This window comes from Salvelinus namaycush, chromosome 26, assembly GCF_016432855.1.
Source record: "Salvelinus namaycush isolate Seneca chromosome 26, SaNama_1.0, whole genome shotgun sequence".
Taxonomy (NCBI): Eukaryota; Metazoa; Chordata; class Actinopteri; order Salmoniformes; family Salmonidae; genus Salvelinus; species Salvelinus namaycush.
In genome coordinates this window covers 26310804-26333907 of record NC_052332.1, presented here as the reverse complement: position 1 = coordinate 26333907, position 23104 = coordinate 26310804, and the positions used below count along the sequence as shown (strand labels likewise).

The window sequence follows — 23104 nt, the reverse complement described above, 5'->3', positions numbered from 1 at the left end:
AAGCACTGAAGTCTGCTGTTGACAAGCATAGTATTAATCAACCATACGTTTTTGTAAATGTAGGCCTATTCATCATTTATTGAATGTATTTTTTACAGAGGAGGAGAATGACACTCTGGAAGAGGGCATGAGTAAGAACAGATGGCACATGATATGACAACACTCACAGGAAAAGATTGGTTACTGACAGGCACGCGTTTTTTCATTGTTTGTTTAAATTACTTATAACTTTACTCGTGTCGTTTTCCAGCAGACAGAGACGGAAACGTTGAGGCAGACCAACATGGTAAGGAAAGGTTGAACGGACAGTGTTTAAAGACACCTGTAGATGGCAATAAAGTGTTAGAAGACCGACATGAGTGTGTCTTAGCAAGACATTCACTTGATGTTTGGTTCTTTAGTTATAACTATTAAAAAAAGTATATATTTTAGATTCATGCAGGTACATGTATAAGCCTAAATTTCCTGTTCTCCAACAGAGTCTGAGTCTGATGAGGATGTAGATTGTGAGTAATTACCTCTGTCTTTTTCTAAATGTCTCATGTAATAACACATACAGGACTTTTCCTAATACACCCTCACAACCTTGGGTTCTCTGTTTCCTTACAGGTATGAGGCAAAAGCGAGGTACGCATAGAACCTTCAGAGTCTCATGTTATCTCAAGTTACATTTGATAGAATCATCTTCTCTGAGTAACACAAAATATCCAAAGAACATTTGAAACTCACATGAAACACAATACCAGCCATTCACTCACTGGTATACAATTTTGTGTTAAAATAAGATGTTAACATCTTCTGTCCCTTCCTAGAACACCTCGAAGCCAACGTTGAAGAAGCAGATGAGACTACGAATTTAGGTAGGATATGAATATCTACTTGTTAGTAAATATTTTGAACAACTGACAATGGTCTTGTTGACTGCCTGTCTTGTTGACTCTGGTAGTAGATACAGTGGGCTCCAAAATTACTGGCACCCCTGACTGGCAATGCACAAACAATGCTTAAACAAATATAAACAATATAATTATAGAGATAAACTCAAAATACCAACATGTGAGAAATACTGTACTTTATTAATGTTTCAATGGAACCAACCAAAATAATTTATTGATTTAATTAAAAATCAATGTCCTCCAAATCAAGGTTTCACAATTAATGGCACCCTTAAAAATTATTGTAAATAACATCTACCAAAATTAAACCACAAATTAAATTCCACTTATTTAAGTTTATCTAAGTCTTAAGCAACTATATTGAGCCATTACATCACTTCCTGTTTCACTAGGGTATAAAAATTAGGTAACACACATGCAATATCCCGCTGTCATCCAACACCATGAAGAAAACAAAAGAACTAGCAGTTCAAAAGAGACAGATGGTCATAGACCTTCATAAATCTGGTAATGGCTACAAGAAGATCCACAAACGATTGAATATACCACTGAGCACTGTCAGGGCAATTATTAGAAAATTCAAAAGATATGGAACAGTTGAAAACCTCACGGGTAGAGGACGCAAATGCATTTTGCCCCCCAGGATAGGGAGGATGGTCAGAGAAGCAACAAAATCCCCAAGAATCACTGTGAAAAAATTGCAGGCCTTGGTGGCATCTTGGGGTCACCAGGTTTCAAAAAGCACCATCAGATGCCACCTCCATATCCACAGGCTCTTTGGAAGGGTTGCCAGAAGAAAGCCCTTTCTTACCCCAAGACACAGACACAAGCGCTTGGAGTTTACCAAACGTCATTTAAATTATGACTGGAAGAAGGTGCTCTGGTCAGATGAGACCAAAATTGAAAGTTTTGGTCAGATACAGCATCGGCATGTTTGGCGTCGAAACCGAGATGCATACAAGGAGAGGCATCTCATACCCACGGTGAAATATGGAGGGGGGGTCAGTGATGTTTGGGGCTGTTTTAATTCCAGAGGTCCAGGGGCACTGGTTAAGATTGATGGCATAATGAATTCTACCAAGTATCAGGCAATTTTGGCTGACAATCTGGTTGCCTCTGCCAGAAGGCTGGGACTTGGTCGTGGGTGGACTTTCCAACAAGACAATGACCCGAAACATACCTCAAGATCCACACTGAAATGGTTCTGTGACAACAAAATCAATGTTCTGCCATGGCCATCTCAGTCGCCCGACCTCAATCCAATCGAAAACCTGTGGGCTGAGTGGAAGAGGGCAGTTGATAAGTGCAAACCCAAGAATGTGAAGGATCTGCATAGAGGATTGGTCCAAAATCCTTCCAAATGTATTCCTTAACCTCGTCAAACATTACAGGAAAAGACTCCATGCTTTTATCCTTGCCAGAGGTGGTTGCACTAAGTACTAGAGTGCCAATAATTATGAAACCTTGATATATAATATCCCCCTTTTTTCTCTTCACAAATGAGCTCGAGGACATAGCTAGAAAGTGATAATTTCTTAATTTTACCCACCTAGTATCCATTTTCCATAAAAATGTGTTTGCTCTAGCTGTTGTTGAAATTGTTGAACATTTTCCATTGCTCATAAAATGTAAAGGAAAGGGCTTCATCAGGGCTTTCCCCTCAACATTTCCATCTGGTAAAACAGGAATCTTACAATACACAATAAACACATAACTTCCTTTACCACAGCTGTATAACAGCAGCCAGGCACATCCTGGCAGTAAAAACATGTTTTTATTACACTCATGCGAACAAGTAATGACATCTTTGTTGTACCAAAAACTATGCTTTGTAGTGAGCATATCAACATAACATGTTGTTTAATCATTTTATAGTTATTAACAAGCTAATTTTATGGACAGACAGCAAAAACACATTTTATGAACTATGCCAGTCAGAGTCTGTGTAAAAATATGAATGTAATACATGTTCATGGTCAATAGTTATTTTTGAGTTGATGAGGACAATCACATCATAGAGCTAGACTTTATTGACTTGACCTCATAACCAAAGCACTCCATGGAGAGACTTTGACCCAGACCATGGAGTCACTGATGTCAAACTAGTTGAACAGGACACCGGCAAAGGCAACGTGATTGATTGTTTGAATGCTGGCACCCTTGCTTTTAGTGTATCTAGGACAGAAATCCAGGGCACTCCAAGACACCTGTCCCCAAATGCTTATCTGTGCTTGATTTATTCTGTATCATCTGCTGTGTCCTGGGTTATTTCTGGACCCGAGATGCGCCGTTCCTTTCCTAGCCAGTATGAGCCAAGGCATGCACATTTTTGACAAACTGTATGACCAAGGTCAATAGTCAAGGTCCTTATCTGCATGTTCAGCACTTCATCTTCATAAGGCTCTGGAACCCTGAACACAAATTAATATTATGTCGTGTAATAATTTACAACTAGTTTCTAGATCACCGGGTTAACCTGAAAATGCACTTCACTGGGCATAAAAGGTGCCCTCGTGTTATTGAATCAATGGTTTTCACAGCCAAAGCAACTCTGTGCTAGAACTGTTTTGAGACTCCTGCGGGGAGTAGGATACTTGTGTGTAATGCTCATAAAACAAAGGAATCAATTCTCACTTTTTCTGCATCACAGCTGAGGTAGAGTGAGCCTGCAGGAGGCATCATGTGAGGAGGCAGCGCTTGCAGACCTACCCCCATCTTCTATTACAGAACCTGAAGAACATTGTGCAGCAGAACAGTTAACTGTCAATAAAGAGAATCATCTCTCCCCATTCTATTTCACTGCTGTGTGACTCCATCCTTATGCAATAGGCCATTGAGGTTGATTTAGAATGTAATGGTTTATGAAAAGTGAGTCTTTCAAGACATCTTGAATACATAAGAAAATACAAAAACGTGATAGCTTTGTATTTTTATTTTCTTCCCTCCAAATGTACTCCGTCTGTGCATAACAAACCAGTATTTTCTTTGGTGCCTAAAAAAAGAAAAAAAGCTATTTTAAGGCAACTATAACTCTAAATGAGTTTAGTAGTGCAGCAGCTCAGTACCGCAACTCTTGGTGGCATCACAGCAGCAATTGATGCCCGCCTCTCTCCAACAGAGCATCTGGGCAAGGTCCACACACACACCACCCAGGCCAAAATCATCCACCAGGTTCAGGGTAGTAACCTGATGTCTCTCACACTAATCTCATCAACCAGACATAAAACATATAGCTGTGAGAGGGTGGCAAGAGCAACCTGATGTGTTGGCAAGTACACATTCCACAAACCAACAGTACAGGCAAATCACAATTCTGCAGCTAAATTTCAAAACAGACTACAGAAGGCTTGAGCAGAAATAACACATTACACCATCTAGTTTAAAACAGGAAATCTAAGGACCTCATTTAAGTGTCTCTCCCCACATTTACCAACATTCCATCAGTACATTTATTCAGATTTACCTTGTTTTCAGGTAAAAGGTCTGCTAACACCATCAATAACACCAAAGCAGACCCAGAATAGATACTTATGGTACTAGATAGTATCATATTTTTCTTGCAGCAAAACAATTGGGAAAAGGTTGAGAAATATAACTTTTTACAATGATCCCATAAAAAAAAAAAATTGTATTTATCAACCTGCCAGATTAAAAATAGACTGTACTGTTTCAGACAACTTATAAACATGTCTTGAATACATTTTAGCCACTTTCCCAATTAAATAATGATGTCCCAAAAGCCAGGGTGGTGGGAGCTCAACTTTGTAAGGTGAGAGGTCAGGTCACCTAGTAACACCATCTATTCTCAAAACAAAAGCATTATGGTAACTGGATAGACAAAGGGGTCTAATCCACAGCCAGGTGTTGTGTTGTTGACCTACAATGAGGAAGGGATAGATTTGCCTGTCAAATGCAGCCTCTACTCAGTCTGGTTTCCTGTTGAGCAGGTTTCAGTTAAGAGGTTGTCTGACACTGCATAAAATTAGTAATTTCTTTAGAATAACTTTCACAAGAGCCAAATAGTGAAAGTACAGAACCTGAGGGATCATTGTAACAAGTTGAGAAAGCGGATGGGAAGCTGAGAGAACTAGCTCTGAGGGGCGTGCACATCATTTCCTGTACTGATCTACAGACCAAGGGCTCTGTAGAATGGCTGAGTAACAGTCAAACTCAGTTCGATCAGCAAATGGCAAGGGGAAAACTGAAACTCCCCTGCACAAAAGGAAAAACAAGGCAACCAGTTCCAAGTACACACAATTCTTAAAATTGTTTAGTGACAAGACAAACACACTCTCTTGACAATGGCATTTAAAGGTAGAGAAAGAACACCAATAACCTCACTTTCAACCTAAAAATATACGGTTTATTCTAAGTTATTCTGAGCATGTGTTATGTATGACAGGCGAAATAGATGCTTCACTAAAGGCTAATACTGCGTTGTAATTGTTGTTTTGTCATCCAAACTTGTAAAATAAGATTAAAAAAAACAGGAACATGGTATATGTACATAATTACACTGTAAAAAAAGTAAGTAGTGGAGTATAAGAAAAAAATTAAATTGTTGATTTGATTAGCTATTTTTACAAGATCATGAGCATTGAAAAAGAAATTCTGCCAAGTCAGAAAAAATACAATTACAAAGAAAACGATGTTCCCATTGGAAGTGATCTGGCGTATAAACGAACACAATCATCACTTAAGGTTGGAAATGATGCAGCCAAGAACCACAGGCCCATATCACAACGTCCTTTCCCCCCCCTTTTAACACGTTTTATGCATTTCCTTCCTTCGTGTGCTGGCATGGGGTTAGCAGGCTATAACCACCTTCCAACCCCTTCTCTTTCCGCCCCCCCCCCCCCGTCACGAGTGGGCACTTGTTCTCTCCTCCCCTCTTATGGGGTGCAGGCAGCCCTGGGCTCACAGGATGACGTAGGTGAAGAGGGCCATGATGGCAGCGCTGATCAGGCCTGAAATGGGCACAGTAACAAACCAGGCCAGAAAGATGTTCCGGAAAAGACGCCAGTCCACACCCTTCCTGGAGCGCAGCCAGCCAACCGCTACCACAGAGCCCACCTGGCAACACACAGACCTTTGTTAACCAATTAGAATCCATGACCCATTAATAAGAAATGGTCAACACTCCCCCTGACAGTAGCAGACTGGATTCAGTTTTTAATCTTTGTGAGTGTGTATAAAAAAATAAATTAAAAAAAGAGGGAAAAAAACGTGGAAATTAGAACCAGTTTGAACCACCAAATTCAGACATCCTGTTTACTGCTCCCTGCCTTCCACATTACTAAGGCATACTCCCCTTCATGTCTCAGCATCAGACCACAGTGTCTGAGTCAGAACAGCTTACCTTACAGTGGGTGGTGGAGACAGGCAAGCCAATGTTGGAGGCAACCACAACGGTCAGGGCTGAGGCAAGTTCAATGCTGAAACCACTATAGGGAACAAAAACCAGGCTTGAGTCACCAGATGGTTCTGCCTGTGTATGTGTCTAATTTCACAGATAGTGTGAAGTCTCATGTCTGTGGGGAATGTTACGCTGTAAGAGTGCCATTTGAATGTTTGATTTAGTAGGTTATGTGATGTCTGGCACATACCTGGAGGGAGTGATGGGGGTGAGGTCCTTGCCCATGGTCTGGATAACCCTGCGACCCCACACCCAGAGCCCGAGGCAGATGCCAACTCCTCCGTACAACAGCAGCCAGATGGGTGTCGGGGCGCTGGAGTTGACCGAACCACTATTGTAAACCAGCCACAGAGCTACCAAGGGACCAATGGCATTGCTGAAGGAGAAAAGGGACTGGGTTACTAAAATACTAAATCAGGTACAAAAAGTCCCTCTACATGAACATACAGAGGCAGCAACCCTATTGCTAGTCGAGAAATATATTTAAAAAAATAATTACTATTCATCCAAGATGGAACATCTCCCTACCTGACGTCATTTCCTCCATGGGCAAAGGAGCCGAAGCAGGCAGTGAGGATCTGGAGAAACCTGAAGAGCTCAGAGACCTCAGGGCGGTCCCGGTCCTGCCTATCCTCCTCCAGAGAGCTGCGGCTGCTGCCAGCGTCCTCCTCTCCCATCTCCAGAGTCACCTCTGCCTCCCCCAGGCCCTCAGGAGCCCCGTGCTCAGCCACAGCGTTGCAGTAGCTGGTGTAGCTGTCCATGCGTACACGCTTCTTCTTCTCCTCTGTACCCTTGTCCTCGCTGGCGTGGAACTCACCCTCTTTGGGCCGGAAGTCCCCGTGCATGCCGATGATGGCCATGGTGTAAGAGGTGTAGCTGTTGTTGCGGCGGATGGGTCTGTCGCCCGCCTCGCCCATGCAGTCGCCTACCTTGGCAAGGTGGAGCTTGTGCAGCAGGTCCTTGTAGAGGCCAGAGTCCTTGTGCACAGTGTGGTACTGGCTGTAACCGTTGCTGGGGACGTGGGCTGGGCCGTTGCTGAACTGCACTTTTTGGACTGAATAAAAATTTGTAAAAGTCAGGAACAATGCAAGCAAGCTCTGTAGTCAGTGAGTCATTGAAAATTAATTACTTAATATTTACATTTAAAAAAATCAAATTCTCACTTTACCAAGGCAGCCATAACCTCACCATGACTCACACTTACCATTGACGTTGCCATTCTCAGACTCCTTGCATTCCTTGTTGTCGCCATCATCAGAATCTCCAATGTCAAAGGTTACCCTGCGCTCCTCTTGGGGAAGCTGGGAGGGGGAGTCTGGGTCAGCAGGGAAGGGGGAGTCTGGGTCAACGGGGGAGGGGGGTGAAGGGGGCTCCTCAGGGACAGGCTTCAGGATGGTACAGGGTACAGGCTCCTCCCTCAGTTCCCTCTTATCCATCAGTGGGCTCTCAGAGGGGCTGGAAGACTTGATTTTTCCTGGAGGGAAAGAAGGTAGAATTAGACTGCCTGGACCAAGTCCAAACACGGTACAGTAAGGGAACATGAGATGGCACTAGGGATGTGCATCCTCCCCTTTCAAGACGATTTGATACATGGGCTCCGATACAGGAACAGTACATTAAGCAATAATTTTGGACTGATTTTGTCAAGAGCGAAACCTCTCGCAACGCCCACTCAGACCAAATCAAAGTTCGTCACATGCACCGAATACAACAACCTTACAGTGAAATGCTTACCTACAGGCCCTAACCAACAGTGCGATTTTAAGTTTAAAAAAAAAAAGGTATTAGGTGAACAATTGATAAGTAAAGAAATAAAAACAAAAGACAGTGAAAAATAAAAGTAGCGAGGCTATGTACAGGCATTGGTTAGTCAGGCTAATTGAGGTAGTATGTACATGTAGGTATGGTTGAAGTGACTATGCATATAAACAGTGTCCGAGCTGGGAAAAACAGGCGCAGTGATTATGGTCATTGTAGTTAATTACCACATTTACACACTGAACTAGGTTGAATATTTGTTTAATGAAAACTACAACTCTTCAGCCCAGCGTCCGAGATAGTTCTGGACTTCTCGTGAATTATTTGATTTCTCTGGAGAAACGGCACTTTGGGCTCACAAAAACAAACTAAATGGAATTCAAGTGAGTGAACAAACATTTACAAAAAATGAAAATGTTTCCCTCAGCACCATGAAATGACCAATTTCCCAATGTATATTGAAAAGAAAAAACAACTTATGCACAGATTGTGTAAATCCAAACTACCAAAATTGCTGCTGGTGAACCTGAACAATCTAAATAAAAATCTATTGTAAGCAGGTATAGCCAGATGAGTAGTCTCCGGTAGCTTACTTCTATTCCAGTAAAACAATTCAACAGCGCATAGATAACAACAAATTACCACTCAACTAATAAAGCACAATATCACACAGGCCATCTTAGTGTTTGAATGCTGAAGGTGCCATGCAGATGTGGAAGACCAGGAACAGGCTGCCTACCTTGCATTAGTAAGCGCGCGAAGCTGGGCGCAGTGCGCAGTCTGACTAGGCTACTGATGGTCCCTAGCGATGTTCGGCACGAAAAATGACTTGTCGATCAATGACTGTCAACACAGTTACATGCTTAGCTTGTCACCAAAGGAGAGGATGCATCAGTTGTCACAAAAGATTAGGTATTTTCGGAAGGTGGGGGGGGGGGGGGGGAAGTAATATGAGCAACAATCGTTAATCGTAACTTGTGTATACATTTTCTGACCGATGCATGCTACATTTGGAACAGTTTGGGGTCCACGGACTGATGCAGTTGTATCTTAAAAAAAGGTTTGAACCGGGGACCAATGCGCACCGTTACATCCCTAGACAGCACATATGGTTCTTATACGCCTCAGCATTTAAGGTTCACATAGGAATTTCACTACACCCGCAATAACATCTGCTAAATAGGTGTATATGACCAATAAAATTTGATGATGTATTTATATTTACATTGTGCTAGCGACTAAAACCTTTACATGTAGGCCTATGTAGAAAAGGTCTGAAATGTAATGTATCCTGCATGACTTTATGGTTTCAGACCAAATCAGATACTCAATGCAAACATATGGCCACCGCGTGGTCATCTGATCATTTGTCTGCTACCTAGCCAGTTGACCTGATTGCATAAGCAAAACTTTCCCAGAGACGCTAGCCGTTTATTTGAGCCACATCTGTCGAGTCACCCGCACAGTCGTAACCCTGTGATGCAGTGTTAACGTCACGTCAATACCTTAAGTCAAACCATGGCTATTCAAGGAGGTAAAGGCCCATTAGTGAATCGCTATGATCCAATTAGGCTGCCTCAGACTGCTGGACTAGAACCATCCCAGACAGTTCATTCATGGTCATCCAGATTGACCTCAGCATCCCATGCATTTCACCTTTCACAAGATGCACCATTGGCCCTTTATAGTGAAGTTAAGATAAAGGGAGGCTATTTAAGAAAGGGTTTTTAACTTCTAAAATCCTGGATTTCAGATCATCATCATGTGATGCAATTGACTTTCACTCTTAATAGAAGGGTCTACTTTTGACCAGCACAACTATCCGCCTGCATTTTAAGCTCATTGTCAATTTAAAGCCGATTAGTATAAAACAGTCTGACTTTAGAAGTTGTCATTTTTTGGGTTCCAAGATAAGTCACCACAAAGAATTAACGTGTAAAAGATAAAAACATCTGCAGCCCTGAATGCATTTGCTGGATTAAACAATTGGCATGAATGATAGAGGCCAGACATGTGCAGTATTAAAAGGAACATTGCAGTTTGTCTGCTTAATCTCCAGCACCACCCCAACATGTGTAAATGGAACATGTTTTGTATAAAAAAAGGACAGGGGAAGGTAAGCATTTCCAATGACATCAAGCAATTAGACAATTAGTAGGCAATGCCTACCCATAATTTGTTAAAAAGCAAACTTGTATTCCACCACCTTTTTTACTAAAAAAACAGGCGAATTTCACATACAGTATATGTTAATGTTGGGGTGACGCTGGAGATGAATATGAAGTTGAAAAATTGTGAAATTTCCCTTGAATCCTTAAAACTTGTTCACTTGTTAATGCAATGCATCAATCGAACCACACTCAAAACTTATTTTCCAGGTAAGACCATGGAATGAAATTCTCTAAAATAAAACACATCAACTTTATAACAAGGGTGCCAAAACAAAACAAAAACAAAATTGAGACTTACGTTCAATCTTCTTCTTGAGGCGTGGGCAGACAATGAACCAGACCAACAGGGCAGTAAGCACACCACAGGCCAAAGAGATGAGCAGTGTGCCCCACCATGGGACCTTGTCAAATCCAAGCACTGGAGTAACCAAGGAGTGACAGAAGGGTAAACGGAGAGAGGAAAGATAGTTTTGAAAAACAAGGCAGCAGGCACTACCTTTCTAAAGATTAAGAAAACAGTTGGCATTGTGACTAAATAGTCTGAATCCTCACCTATAAGTGGTAGAACTACAAAACGCCTGGTCTTATATTTACATTAAAATATTTCTAAATTATACAATAGGATTTTTTGGGGGGGGGGCATTGAGTACAGAGAAAAACAATTTAAATGTAGACGGTAAAATGCTAGAACGATCAATTGGAAGCAAAGTCTTTCATGAATTGCACATGATCATATTTCCAGAGAAAAATTAAGTACTACCTCAAACACATACACCACCACTAGCTACAAGGATGAGCCACAGCAAGTGGCAAATATCCCAGTCAAATATGGTGTGCCCATAGAACAGTTACGCAATGCAGCATGGAAGAGAGCATGTGAATGACAAGGGATGTCGCAGTGACCCAAATGGACCCCTGCCTCCAACTGCACACGCACAGTGAGTGATTGCCTTAGAAGGCTAGATGAGAGGACTTGGGTAGAAAAGAAAAACACAAGGGGGCCTTCAAATTTACTTTAACCGCTGGAGCATAAAGGGCATCTGGTGCCAAGCCTGCAGTAGTGTGAGGGGTTGTCAACGTTGTCTTGTGCATGCTGTTGGCAGGGAGAAGGACCATTACAGATCCCCCTTGGGGAACAGCAGCAAGCGACATGTTGGAGAGTTCGCAACATGGTCAGAGTAAAAAAAAACAAGTGCTGCGTGAAAATTCAAGTTGACCTTGACCACGCGTAATATAAATAAGTAACTCTAGACTGGGATTTGAACAACAAACAAAAGGAAATGAAGGCCAAGGCCCAGAGACAACAGTGAGTCTGTGTTGGTTAAAGGGCAGAGTGCGCAACACACTCTCCTGGGTAGTCTACTGACTCACCCTCACATTCTGCGACAGAAGACCACAGGCCGTGGCACATCAGCAATGTGAATTTAGTTAAGCAACAAACTCGCCCCCCTCCAGGAGGGACGAGGGAATGGGGTGGTATAATTTCTTTCACGAATGGCTGAGGCTTCTTTCATTAGACTAGTCTCGAATGACTGGCTGTTTTGGGACAGCCCAAAACAGGTGCGGCTGGTAGACATTTGTTGGAGGGGGGGCTGGTGCCAAATTAAGAGTGGGCAAAAAATAAGTGACCCCAGAGAGGAGAGAATAGGGTCTATTATTCAGTATGTGCAGAAGAACATTTTCATGTTGATGGCCTTTTGTGAATCACATCTCTACAGAGAATAAAATAAATAAATAGCAACGACCCAGTCATTTTAAAACAGAGCCACACAAAGGGGCGTCTACACCACAGCTTACGCAGTGGGATGAATGAGGGCTCAGGAAGTGGAATTTAACCACGTCTGCGTTCCAAACCCCTCCCTCGTAACCTCTGCATCCCGTGACCTACTTTACACAATAACATGGTTTGTTGTCATTTTCCAGCAGCGGTTCAGCCCCATCCCTCATGGCAGCGACAGTTAAATAACCATTTATGACTCATTGTATATTTGGGCTGGTGGCTTTGGCCAATTATCCTCTTCATTGTCCCCATCTATGTGTCACTCCTACAAACTAGTTGAATAAACCGAATGTTGACAGAGACTAAAAAAAGTAACAATGAAAATACTTCTGTTCAAGGTTAAGCGCTCAGCTTTTCCTAACTGTGCAAAAATAAAAAGTTGCCTACTCAAACTATTTCAGCGGCACTAACTTACTGTTGCTTGCCTATTAGGGTCTAATTAAGCTACAAGGCCTGAGAGGGTGTGGTATACTGGCCATATACCACAAATCCCCAAGGTGCCTTATTGCTATTATAAACTGGTTAAAAACATAATTAGAAGAGTAAAAAATAAAATGTCATACCCCTGATATACGGTCTGATACAGCACAACTTTCAGCATTCAGGGCTCGAACCACCCAGTTTATGAGTAATTTGAAGTACCATATACACCACGTGTATTCTGAATCACAGCTCAGTTTAATAAACCCCTTTCTCCACTGTTATCCGCATTTCTATTTTACTGATTGTTTAGTGTCCCCTAAGCAACCAAGCCACCAGCCGTTTGTTTTTCAAAGGGGAACCGAAGCAGAAAATTTACATTCCAGCTAACGCATACTGAAATGCAGGGACATGGGGGGTGACCACTGGATCACTCTTTTTTTGTTGTTGTTGAATGGATGTTGTTTGAAAGTACGCAGTTGGTAGTGAAGGACAGGCAGGTTATGTAAGTGAAGAAAGAGATTAGATTTTCTGTAACAAAACAGGACCAGTATTTGCTTGGTTTCAAAAAATCAAATGTAGTCAAAATGTTGACATGGTCATATACATGAGTGACATCACCCTTTCCTCTGTTGGCGAAGCTTTTCAATCTATGGCCCTTCTACAGGGATCATCAACTAGATTCAGCCGCGCTCTAATTAGCAGACTACAAATTGACCGCAAGAAGCCCAAACAGATATTGACTAAAACACTTTAAAACCTTGCTTAGATTTGTATACGATCACACGTCGCTATTATGCATGGCTATACTTTGTAACTGATTTCCAAAATTCAAGTCACTTGTAGCTGATGTGGTGTTTTTTTTAAAGTCTTACGTATAACAATACACACGTGTGTAAAATACACAATTTTTGCACAGAAAACATGGGGCACAAATAAGTTATCCACGGGACGAATCGCAAGTTGGGAAACCTTGCGTTACAGCACAGCTGCTGAATGACTAGAGCTTTGCTAAAATGAGGAGTCAGGGTATAAACAAGGTCTCTCCTCAAAATGATCCTCTCTTGACCTATGGCCAGAGTTATTCATTTTTCACTAGTTCCAACTGGGGTCTCTGGCACTAGGATTGGCTATATTGTGTATAGGAAAGTCATGTTATATTGTTTGTGCCTTTAAACCCCCATGTTAAAGTAAAACCAGCGGAACATGGAGTTCTAAAACAGGAGACCAAATGTACAGTTCTGTCTTGACACCACCCCCCTCTTCACCCATTGAATTTCATACTGTATTAGACTAGCAGATCAGTCACCACTAACTACACTGTTTTACAACTTGGGGTAGAAATGCAGCAAAAATATATATTTTTTGGTGTTAACCATTACTTATCCTGTGATTACAGTGGTTCCTCCAAGGACAAAATACTTAGTGAGAGCACACAGCTGAAATGTGTTCTGAAATAGTATAACCCACCGGAATGATCTGTGCCAGAAAATAAAAAAAATGGGGGAAGAGACTAACCATGGACTCCCGTCTCATTTTGAATTCTTAAATTCAGCCACTTGCATTCGTAAAGTACTCAGACCTTGACTTTTCCCACAATTTGTTACATTACAGCCTTATTCTAAAAATTTTGTAAATTGTTCTGTTTCGCTTCTCATCAATCTACACACAACACCCCATAATGACAAAGCAAAAACAGGTTTAGAAATTGTTGCACAAAAGAATAATCTGAAATAAGTATTCAGACCCTTTACTCAGTACATTGTTGAAGCACCTTTGACAACGATTACATACTTGAGTCTTCTTGGGTATGACGCTACAAGCTTGGCACCCCTGTATTTGGGGAGTTTCTCCCATTCTTCTCTGAAGATCCTCTCAAGCTCTGTCAGGTTGGAAGGGGAGCGTCGCTGCACAGCTATTTTCAGGTGTCACCAGAGATGTTCGATGGGGTTTGAGTCCGGGCCACTCAGAGACTTGTCCCGAAGCCACTCCTGCGTTGTCTTGGCCGTGTGCTTAGGGTCGTTGTCCTGTTGGAAGGTGAACCTTCGCCCCAGTCTGAGGTCCTGAGCAGGTTTTCATCAAGGCTCTCTCTATACTTTGCTCCACTCACCTTTCCCTTGACCCGGACTAGTCTCCCACTCCCTGCCGCTGAAAAACATCCCCACAGCATGATGCTGCCACCAGGCTTCACCGTAGGGATGGTGCCAGGCTTCCTCCAGATGTGACGCTTGGCATTCAGGCCAAAGAATTCAATCTTGGTTTCAACAGACCAGAGAATCTTGTTTCACATGGTCAGTCCTTTAGGCACCTTTTGACAAACTCCAAGCGGGATGTCATGTGCCTTTTACTGAGAAGTGGCTTCAGTCTGGCCACTCTACCATAAAGGCCTAATTGGTGGAGTGCTGCAGAGATGGGGAGAACCTTCTAGTAGGACAACCATCTCCACAGAGGAACTCTGTCAGAGTGACCACAGTGTTTTCGGTCACCTCCCTAACCAAAGCCCCCCCCCTCCCAATTGCTCAGTTTGGCCGGGCGGCCAGCTCTAGGAAGTCTCGGTGGTTCCAAACTTATTCCATTTAAGAATGATGGCAGCGATTCTGTTCTAGGGGACCTTCAATGCTGCAGAAATGTTTTGGTACCCTTCCCCAGATCTGTGCCTCGACAAAATCCTGTCTCAGAGCTCTACGGACAATACCTTCGACGTCATGGCTTGGTTTTTGCTCTGACATGCTCTGTCAACTGTGGGATCTTATATAGACACGTGTGTGCCTTTCCAAATCATATCCAAACAATTTAATTTATAACAGGTGGACTCCAATCAAGTTGCAGAAACACATCAAGGATGATCAATGGAAACCGGATGCACCTGAGCTCAATTTCAAGTCACACAGCAAAGGGTCTGAATACTTACGTAAATAAGGTATCTTTTAAATGTTTTAATAAATTAGCAAACATTTCTTTAGAAAACTTGTTTTCACTTTGTCATTGAGGGATTGAGGGAAAAAGTATTTAATCCATTTTAGAATAAGGCTGTAACGTAACAAAATGTGGAAAATTTAAGGGCTCTGAATACTTTCTGAATGCATTGTATAACATGAGGAAGTGACTGACCAAGTGTGGCTAAAGATCAGGATTAGCCTCGTAATAAGCTGGCTCCAGTTACAGGCAGTGACCAGAGTCTAAAAGTGTGCCAGTACGTGTAAGGATGCACGTCCTCCTCAGTGTGTGTGAATACCGTAGGCCAAAATGTTAGTATGTAATATCTGGTTCTACAATTAAATCACTCCCTGATCTCTTCTCAGTTGTGTGGGAATTCATTGAACAGCAGGATTCCTGCAATGCAATTGCTGTATGAAACTTCATGTGAGGTACCCCAGACTAAAATGTCCCCACGTACAGGACACTCACACGTAGGTGTGACTGACATAACAGTACAGTATGTGACTGATTGCATGTGGTTTCCTCTGAGTGTGCATTTATACATAGTGCATACTCTGGCCTATAGCCTTCATTTAATGGCCCAGGCCAGTTGACTTCTTGAACCGTTCGGTCCTGTAGGTAGAAGAAAACAAAAAGGAGCAAAAGTTGCTCATTTAATAAGAGTTACAAAACCTAAAAAGTGAACAATACAGCAGACCTAAACATTTGCAGTGCTCTCAATGACACTACTGAGACTCAAAAGACTGCCAATGGACGATTTAACGCCCTCTTAACTTCCATTTTCCTCCTCCGTGTGGGAAAGGGACAGACATTGAAGTAAGAGAAAACCTATTTCCAGCTCTGTTGTGCAGTGCTCCTCTCTGCAATTTCATTCTGTTATGACCCACACCACACTCAAGAAAAGTGCCAAAACACAACAGGTTAAAATAAACAGGCCTTCTCTGAGAACAGTAAACAGTTTGGAAAAAGTGTGGGGATCCGGTTGGCTGGCTGAGGGAGGAGTTTATTTTAGGCCGTGGCTGCAGGCAGGCATGCAAGGTGAAGGCAGAGTGTGCCAACGATACTCACTTGGAGCTCCAGTGAAGATGATGGAGAACATGTTGATCATCATGGTGACAGCATAGAAGACAGGCAGGGCCTTCAGACCGTTGGGCACTGGGTCTTTCTGCAAGGGGACAAACAGAACAGTCAGAAACACTATGCTCTCTATTGTACTGTCAGGTTACATTTGATGGCAGAAAAGGGGTGTCTGTAAATTTGATATGAATTGATGGCCCGTGAGATTACATGGAGTGACTTCTTTCCAAAGAACAAGGAATGGCTTTATTCTAATGACCTTGCTTGGGACATCATTTAAGGTCTGGCACATAGCCAACAACAATTTCCAAAAGGAAGCTTCATACAATTTGTAAGGACAACTAGATTTAGATAAGTGGATTTTACTCAGCTTACCTTGTGCAAGATGAACATACGTACAAAGTAGAAAAGGACGCCTGACATGATGCCAGACAGAAGGGGGGAGAGGAACCAGGAGGCAACTGCGGAGATTAGAACAATTAGCATTGCACCGTGCTCTCAGGAAGAACACCAGACACTAGCACCGAGCGATTAGTGTTTTAAACATTAAATGCATTATGAAACTAAAAAGAGATTATTAAAGGGAATTCCAAAGCCAAGAGTGAACATTCAATTGCTATAACTTTGAAAATATTCCATTATCTCTGTCAGGTCCACATTGGGTAGACATCAATAGAAATATTACTATGAAATAACAATATTTCTTGTAATTATTTCATTTTTAACTGGTACTCTATATAGCTCTATTCTGTGTACTTTATTTTATTCCTCATGTTTGTTACTATTACATTTTTTGAACTGCATTGTTGGGAAGGTTCATAAGCAAGCATTTCACTGTAAAATGGCACACACATACATTTGTTCATTCCTTAAAGTCATCATCTCACCTCTGCTTAGGCTGGAGCAACCAGCAAGACAACGTCATCTCTGCTCCACATACGTTACGTACTTTAGTCATCCTATTTAGCTAGGCTAGCCTGCCTAAGTATGCTGCAGAGCAGTCTGACAAATTCATTTGACTAGTTCTTCAAAATGTATAAGGCATACTTTGCAAACTGTCTATCCACCTCTCATCATTGTGTACATTCCTCTCTCATGCGGTCTGTGTGTATTCAACCTAACGTAGCAGGTGCCTCGGCAGAAACGGCACGTTGGGCTCACAAAAAAAAACGAAATAAAGTGGACTTGGTCAATTATTTAACTGAAACAAAACTACATTTTGGTTAATCGCTCAGCACTACCAGACACTGGCATTACTTGTACAAACATGTCTGACTGGAAAGCATGCGACATAACGCAGCGGTTTATTTTACTTAGACAATAATGTCAAAGTAAGCTGCGGACTCACCAATCCGGAGGAGTTCCAGCCACCTGACCCCATGTTGACCTTTGGCCACCAGAGAGAAGCCAATGGTAGCACCCACAATGCAGTGGGTACCTGAGATCGGCAGCTTGAGAAAAGAGGCCACCAACTGCCATACTGCAGAACCTGAGAATCAGCGACAAAGCATTGTTTCAACATTACATCCAAGTAAAATCATACAAGAAATCCAGATGGAATAAAACCCATGTTCTTACATACAAATGTATTACAAGACCCCTTTTGTAACACTCACCAAACATGGCACTGACAGAGCCAGCCATCAGCACGTGTTCAGAGCCGTTGTACATGCCAACATCAATGATGCCCTTGCGGATGGTCTCGCTGACCTTGGCTCCCAGAAGCACAGAGCCAACGGTCTCAAAGATAGTGGCCAGGATGCATGCCTGCCGCAAGGTGACCACTCCAGAGCCCACTGCCGTGCCAAATGAGTTCGCCACGTCATTGGCCCCCACAGAAAAGGCTAGGATGAAGGCGATGATAAAGCCAACTATGAGGAGCCACATGTAGTCTGTCAGTTGTCCACCAGTGACCTGGGCCATTATTCCTAGTGTGGTGCCCATCAGGGTGAGGGTGGCGAGAGTTGTCGAAACCATTGTGCGTGATTGATTTCTCTAAAGACTGATTTGCTTCACAATATAAGGGAATGTATATGAAAATAGATGTGATGTTTACTAACAGCAAAATTAAAAGAGGTATGATGTGTGTATACAGTAACTTCTCTTCAAGACCCGAACCCGTAGGGATATGAGGGTTAACTAAACTCACTGGGAGTAGCTTATGAGTTGTCCCTGACTGAACAGAAATAAATTATGGTGAGGTAAAGTGTGGGCGTATTGCTATCCTGTAATTTTACTATCTTTGTTAGGGTTTCTTTGGCTCTGGGCTATCATGCAGACTAAACGGTCACCCATTGTTCAACAGTCAATGTAGGTGAATGGCAGAACATCCTGAAAGACAACAGTTGGAGAAAGTCTTAGTTATGTAAACACTTCCAATCTAAAACAAACAAAATTAGTTCTTCCAACTTTAGCACATCAGTGTGCCTCAGAACACATCCATTCATGGCTATACAATAGGAGTCAGACCTGCTGCTGGTCAATGTATGATAGTCAAATCCCACAACGGCAACTACGGTTCAACTCTCGTGAAAAAAAAAGCAGAACTTAACTACACCACTCCACGCTTGGTTAACATTTTAGCAAAACTACTCAAAATAGCAGTCTGACCATGTCCTCCCTTTTATAGAAGTTAAAAGGGTGGCCAGGCCATTTAATTATGGGCAATCAATAAGAATTTCAGTATGAAAACAAAATCATTTTTAACGTCAACCCTTGCCCTGTAATGCATAAATACAACACTTGCTGTTGTCAAGCATAAATACAACTACATAGTTAGCAAGCTATGAGCTGCCGGTGTTTCACATTTTGTATTAACTACGTTACGACACTGAGCCAACTTCCTTCCCATAATCATGTCTCGCTGTGCAATGACAATGGTTACCGTACTTGCCTGACAAGATAAGCCAATAAAGGAAGCCATTTTGGGGATGCACTCGTAGGAAGAGAATCACCAAAGCTAACTTTAGCGAGATCACATAACAGAAATTGCCAACGTAACGTAGCAGAACATTGATATACGACGATGCAATACACACACAAGTTCGCTAGATATACATTTCACATGGTTAACAGTCATCCAAAGTTTGCCAGCTACCGAGAAATCTAACGTTAAACGACGTATACCACGTGTCATTCATTCAATCTTGACTTGCATTAGCAACATGACCAACGTCTAACGTTAGCTAGCTATCCACATTGATGTGTCTATGCGCTAGTTCACACATGTAATAGTCAATACGCGCCATACAAGTCATGCTAGCTAGCCATATTAACAAGCCATGTTTCGTAATTGCTATATATTGTTTACGTCACTGCGTTAATTATTCTAATGAATGATATTAGCTTTGCTAGCCAAGCTAGTAACGTTACAGCTAACGTTAGCTAGTCAGCGCTTGCTATCTGATTTCATAATCATCACGATGTAAAGTTAGCCAACCTACTGTCAATGTGATGGAAATATTCCCATAGTAACTTAGACATTTTGTTAACGTTAGTTATAGGGATGTTTATCATGAACTAACATTAGTAAGTTACCTAGTAATAAGTCAGTCAAAGTACTTAATACGAGCAAACGTTAGTTACAAATTGAAACCGCACTGTTTTTACAAACGTAACATACATAATAATTTGTGAATTTGAAAATAATGACAAGTTTAACTTACCACACGTCGCAAAAGTTGTCAATGATGAAAAGGAAGACTAACAAATATCTAACCCGCGCACAATTTCCTCAGTAGCGCGCGCGGGATCATGAAATATACAGTCACTGGAAACGATTAGTTTGAACTTTAACAAATTTAGCTAGCTATGTAAAGCTAAATAACTATATGAACGTAGCTACTCTTTCCGTTTAGTTATATTCCTATAAATTCAGAGTAAAAAACAGGCGCATCAGCTCTTGATAGTTCCGGTAAAAGCTAGTTTTGATTGAGTCACGAGCCGGTGCTTGTCTTTATGGAGAATCAGAGGGTGGTGCTTTGGTTACACCCTTTATGCCCATACTGGATATACCTGTCAATCATCGAGCTACAACGTATCCTTATTATTCATTGATGACAATTTTCACTATTGCACATTCCCACACAAAATGTAATGTCATAGATTGTAAAAACTCACAAACAGGCAAGCAGCACATTTTCCAGTAGCACGTGGTAGGCCTAGTTGAACTAATTTCATCTTGCAGTGAGTGGAGTATCTTTTTCAAAGCTACATCCCAAGAATTTTCGTTAAGATTTTTTGTATTCCGAGTAAACAATGCATTATTTCCCGTGACTGCGGATTGATAGGCTGATTTTGTTATGAATTCTCAATAAATTGTGTTGTGTTTTTAAAAAATGAAATAAACAAATTTTCCTCCGGGTTGATCTCTATTGGAGTCACATACCTTCTTTATCGTCTTATATTTAAGCTCTGACTAATATTTATTCAAATCTTACAGTATTTGTCATTAAGTGTACAGTATAGTGGGATGGCTAAACAGAAATTTCCACAATGACCAGTCATTTGATGATAAAAGCACCAAATGTTGCATCAAGGTTAATATGCCCCTTCCATTATGTATTTTTTTTTTATTCACCCTTTATTATGTGGGCCCAAAACAAGGGAGGGGATGTTCTGATCAGTGATATAGTGGATAAACAAATGTAAACACTGTTTATACAACTTTTGTTTTGCGCAAGCGTTTACTCAGCAATCGTAGGAAATGAATTGAAAATATAGGAAGCGTTACTTCATTCATAGTGAACGCCAGACATTGGCACTGCACTAGCTAAAGCATGTGGGCATAAATGCAGTTCACCAGAACTTGCTGCAAATATTGTGCATTGACAAATTTTCCCCTACAGTGGTGTAAAGTACTTCAGTGAAAATACTTTAAAGTACTACTTAAGTCATTTTTTGGGTATCTGTACGTTACTATTTATATTTGACTACTTTTACTATTTTTTGTGATTGAAACTTTATTTAACTAGGCAAGTCAATTAAGAACAAATTCTTATTTACAATGACGGCCTACACAGGCCAAACCCGAACGACGCTGAGCCAATTTTGCACCGCTCTATGGGACTCCCAATCACGGCCGGTTGTGATACAGCCTGGATACATTCCTGAAGAAAATAATGTACTTTTTACTCCATACATTTTCCCTGACACCCAAAAGTACTAGTTACATTTTGAATGCTTAACAGGACAGGAAAATGGTCCAATTCACACACTTATCAAGAGAACATCTCTGGTCATCCCTACTGCCTTTGTAAATTATGTCTCAGTGTTGGAGTGTGCCCCTGGCTAACCGTACATTTTTTTTTTTACTCAAATAGTTGGTGCCATCTGGTTTGCTTAATATAAGGAATTTGAAATTATTCATACTTGTACTTTTGATACTTAAGTATATTTGAGCAATTACATTTACTTTTGATACTTAAATATATTTAAAACCAAATACTTTTAGACTTCTACTCAAGTAGATTTTTCCTGGATGACTTTCACTTTTATTTAAGTAATTTTCTATGAAGGTATCTTTACTTTTACTCAAGTATGACAAATGGGTGCTTTTTCCACGACTGTTCCCCTCTGCGTTCCCAGAGGGATGTCCAGAAACACCCCTACTGCTTTCCAGTGTAAACATGGTTCTCCTGCCTTCCCAGTCTGACTCTAGTGACATTTTATCAGAACAGTCTGACATTTAGAAAATCTAAACAACTTGTGGGAGTTTGCATAATTCTTTATAATTATTAATAAAGGGATAGTTCACCCAAATTACATTGGTTTCCTTACCCTGTAAGCAGTCTATGAACAAGGTATGACAGCAATCCATGCTTGGATTGTCATACTGTAAAGGAGTGTGCGTTCACTGTATGTTGCTAGTCGTACAAAACGTATGATGTTTAATGGGAAATTATGTTGAACACCGTAAGTGTGTGGTTTCTGAAAGTACAGAATAAAGAGGAATGATTAGTAATTACAACAAAATATCTGGATATAACAATAAAACAATATTACAATAATGCAAAATAATAACACTGCCATAAGAATAGTAAGTAACTGGAAAGCTCCAATAGGGGGCAGAGTATAGCTATAGAATGAACAGGCCTAAGGCTTTAAGTGTAACAGTATAACTTTAAACCGTCCCCTCGCCCATACCCGGGCGCGAACCAGGGACCCTCTGCACACATCAACAACGGTCGCCCATGAAGCATCGTTATCCATCGCTCCACAAAGGCCGCGGCCCTTGCAGAGCAAGGGGCAACACTACTTCTAGGTTTCAGAGCAAGTGACGTAACTGATTGAAACGCTAGTAGCGCGTACCCGCTAACTAGCTAGCCATTTCACATCCGTTACATAAGCAAGAGGCCAAAAAGGCGTCCATGTTAGAGGTCGACCGACTATGATTTTTCAACGCCGATACCGATTGGAGGACCAAAAAAAAGCCAATACCGATTAAATCGGCCGATTTTTATATATTTGTAATAATTACAACAATACTGAATGACCACTTTTATTTTAACTTAATATAACACATCAATAAAATCAATTTAGTGTCAAATAAAGAAAGAAACATGTTCAATTTGGTTTAAATAATGCAAAAACAAAGTGTTGGAGAAGAAAGTAAAAGTTCAATATTTGCCATGTAAAAAAGCTAACG

The 23104-nt window shown here is 41.4% G+C and overlaps 1 protein-coding gene across 2 annotated transcripts; it reads right to left on the bottom strand.

Moving 5' to 3' along the window:
- Positions 1–3810: 3810 nt before the first annotated feature.
- Positions 3811–20399, bottom strand: LOC120021308 (sodium-dependent phosphate transporter 1-B-like). Of its 2 annotated transcripts, XM_038965007.1 has the most exons (11): positions 20124–20399; positions 18075–18789; positions 17807–17947; positions 16834–16919; positions 16450–16546; positions 10540–10659; positions 7517–7786; positions 6841–7366; positions 6503–6688; positions 6256–6340; positions 3811–5969 (listed from the first exon to the last, which is right to left on the bottom strand). In XM_038965007.1, the coding sequence occupies exons 2-11, from the start codon at positions 18433–18435 to the stop codon at positions 5814–5816; spliced, it is 2028 nt and encodes a 675-aa protein (XP_038820935.1). In that variant the 5' UTR covers positions 18436–18789; positions 20124–20399; the 3' UTR covers positions 3811–5813. The 2 variants fall into 2 exon arrangements, with proteins under 2 accessions (XP_038820935.1, XP_038820936.1); XM_038965008.1 differs by lacking the exon at positions 10540–10659.
- Positions 20400–23104: the final 2705 nt, after the last annotated feature.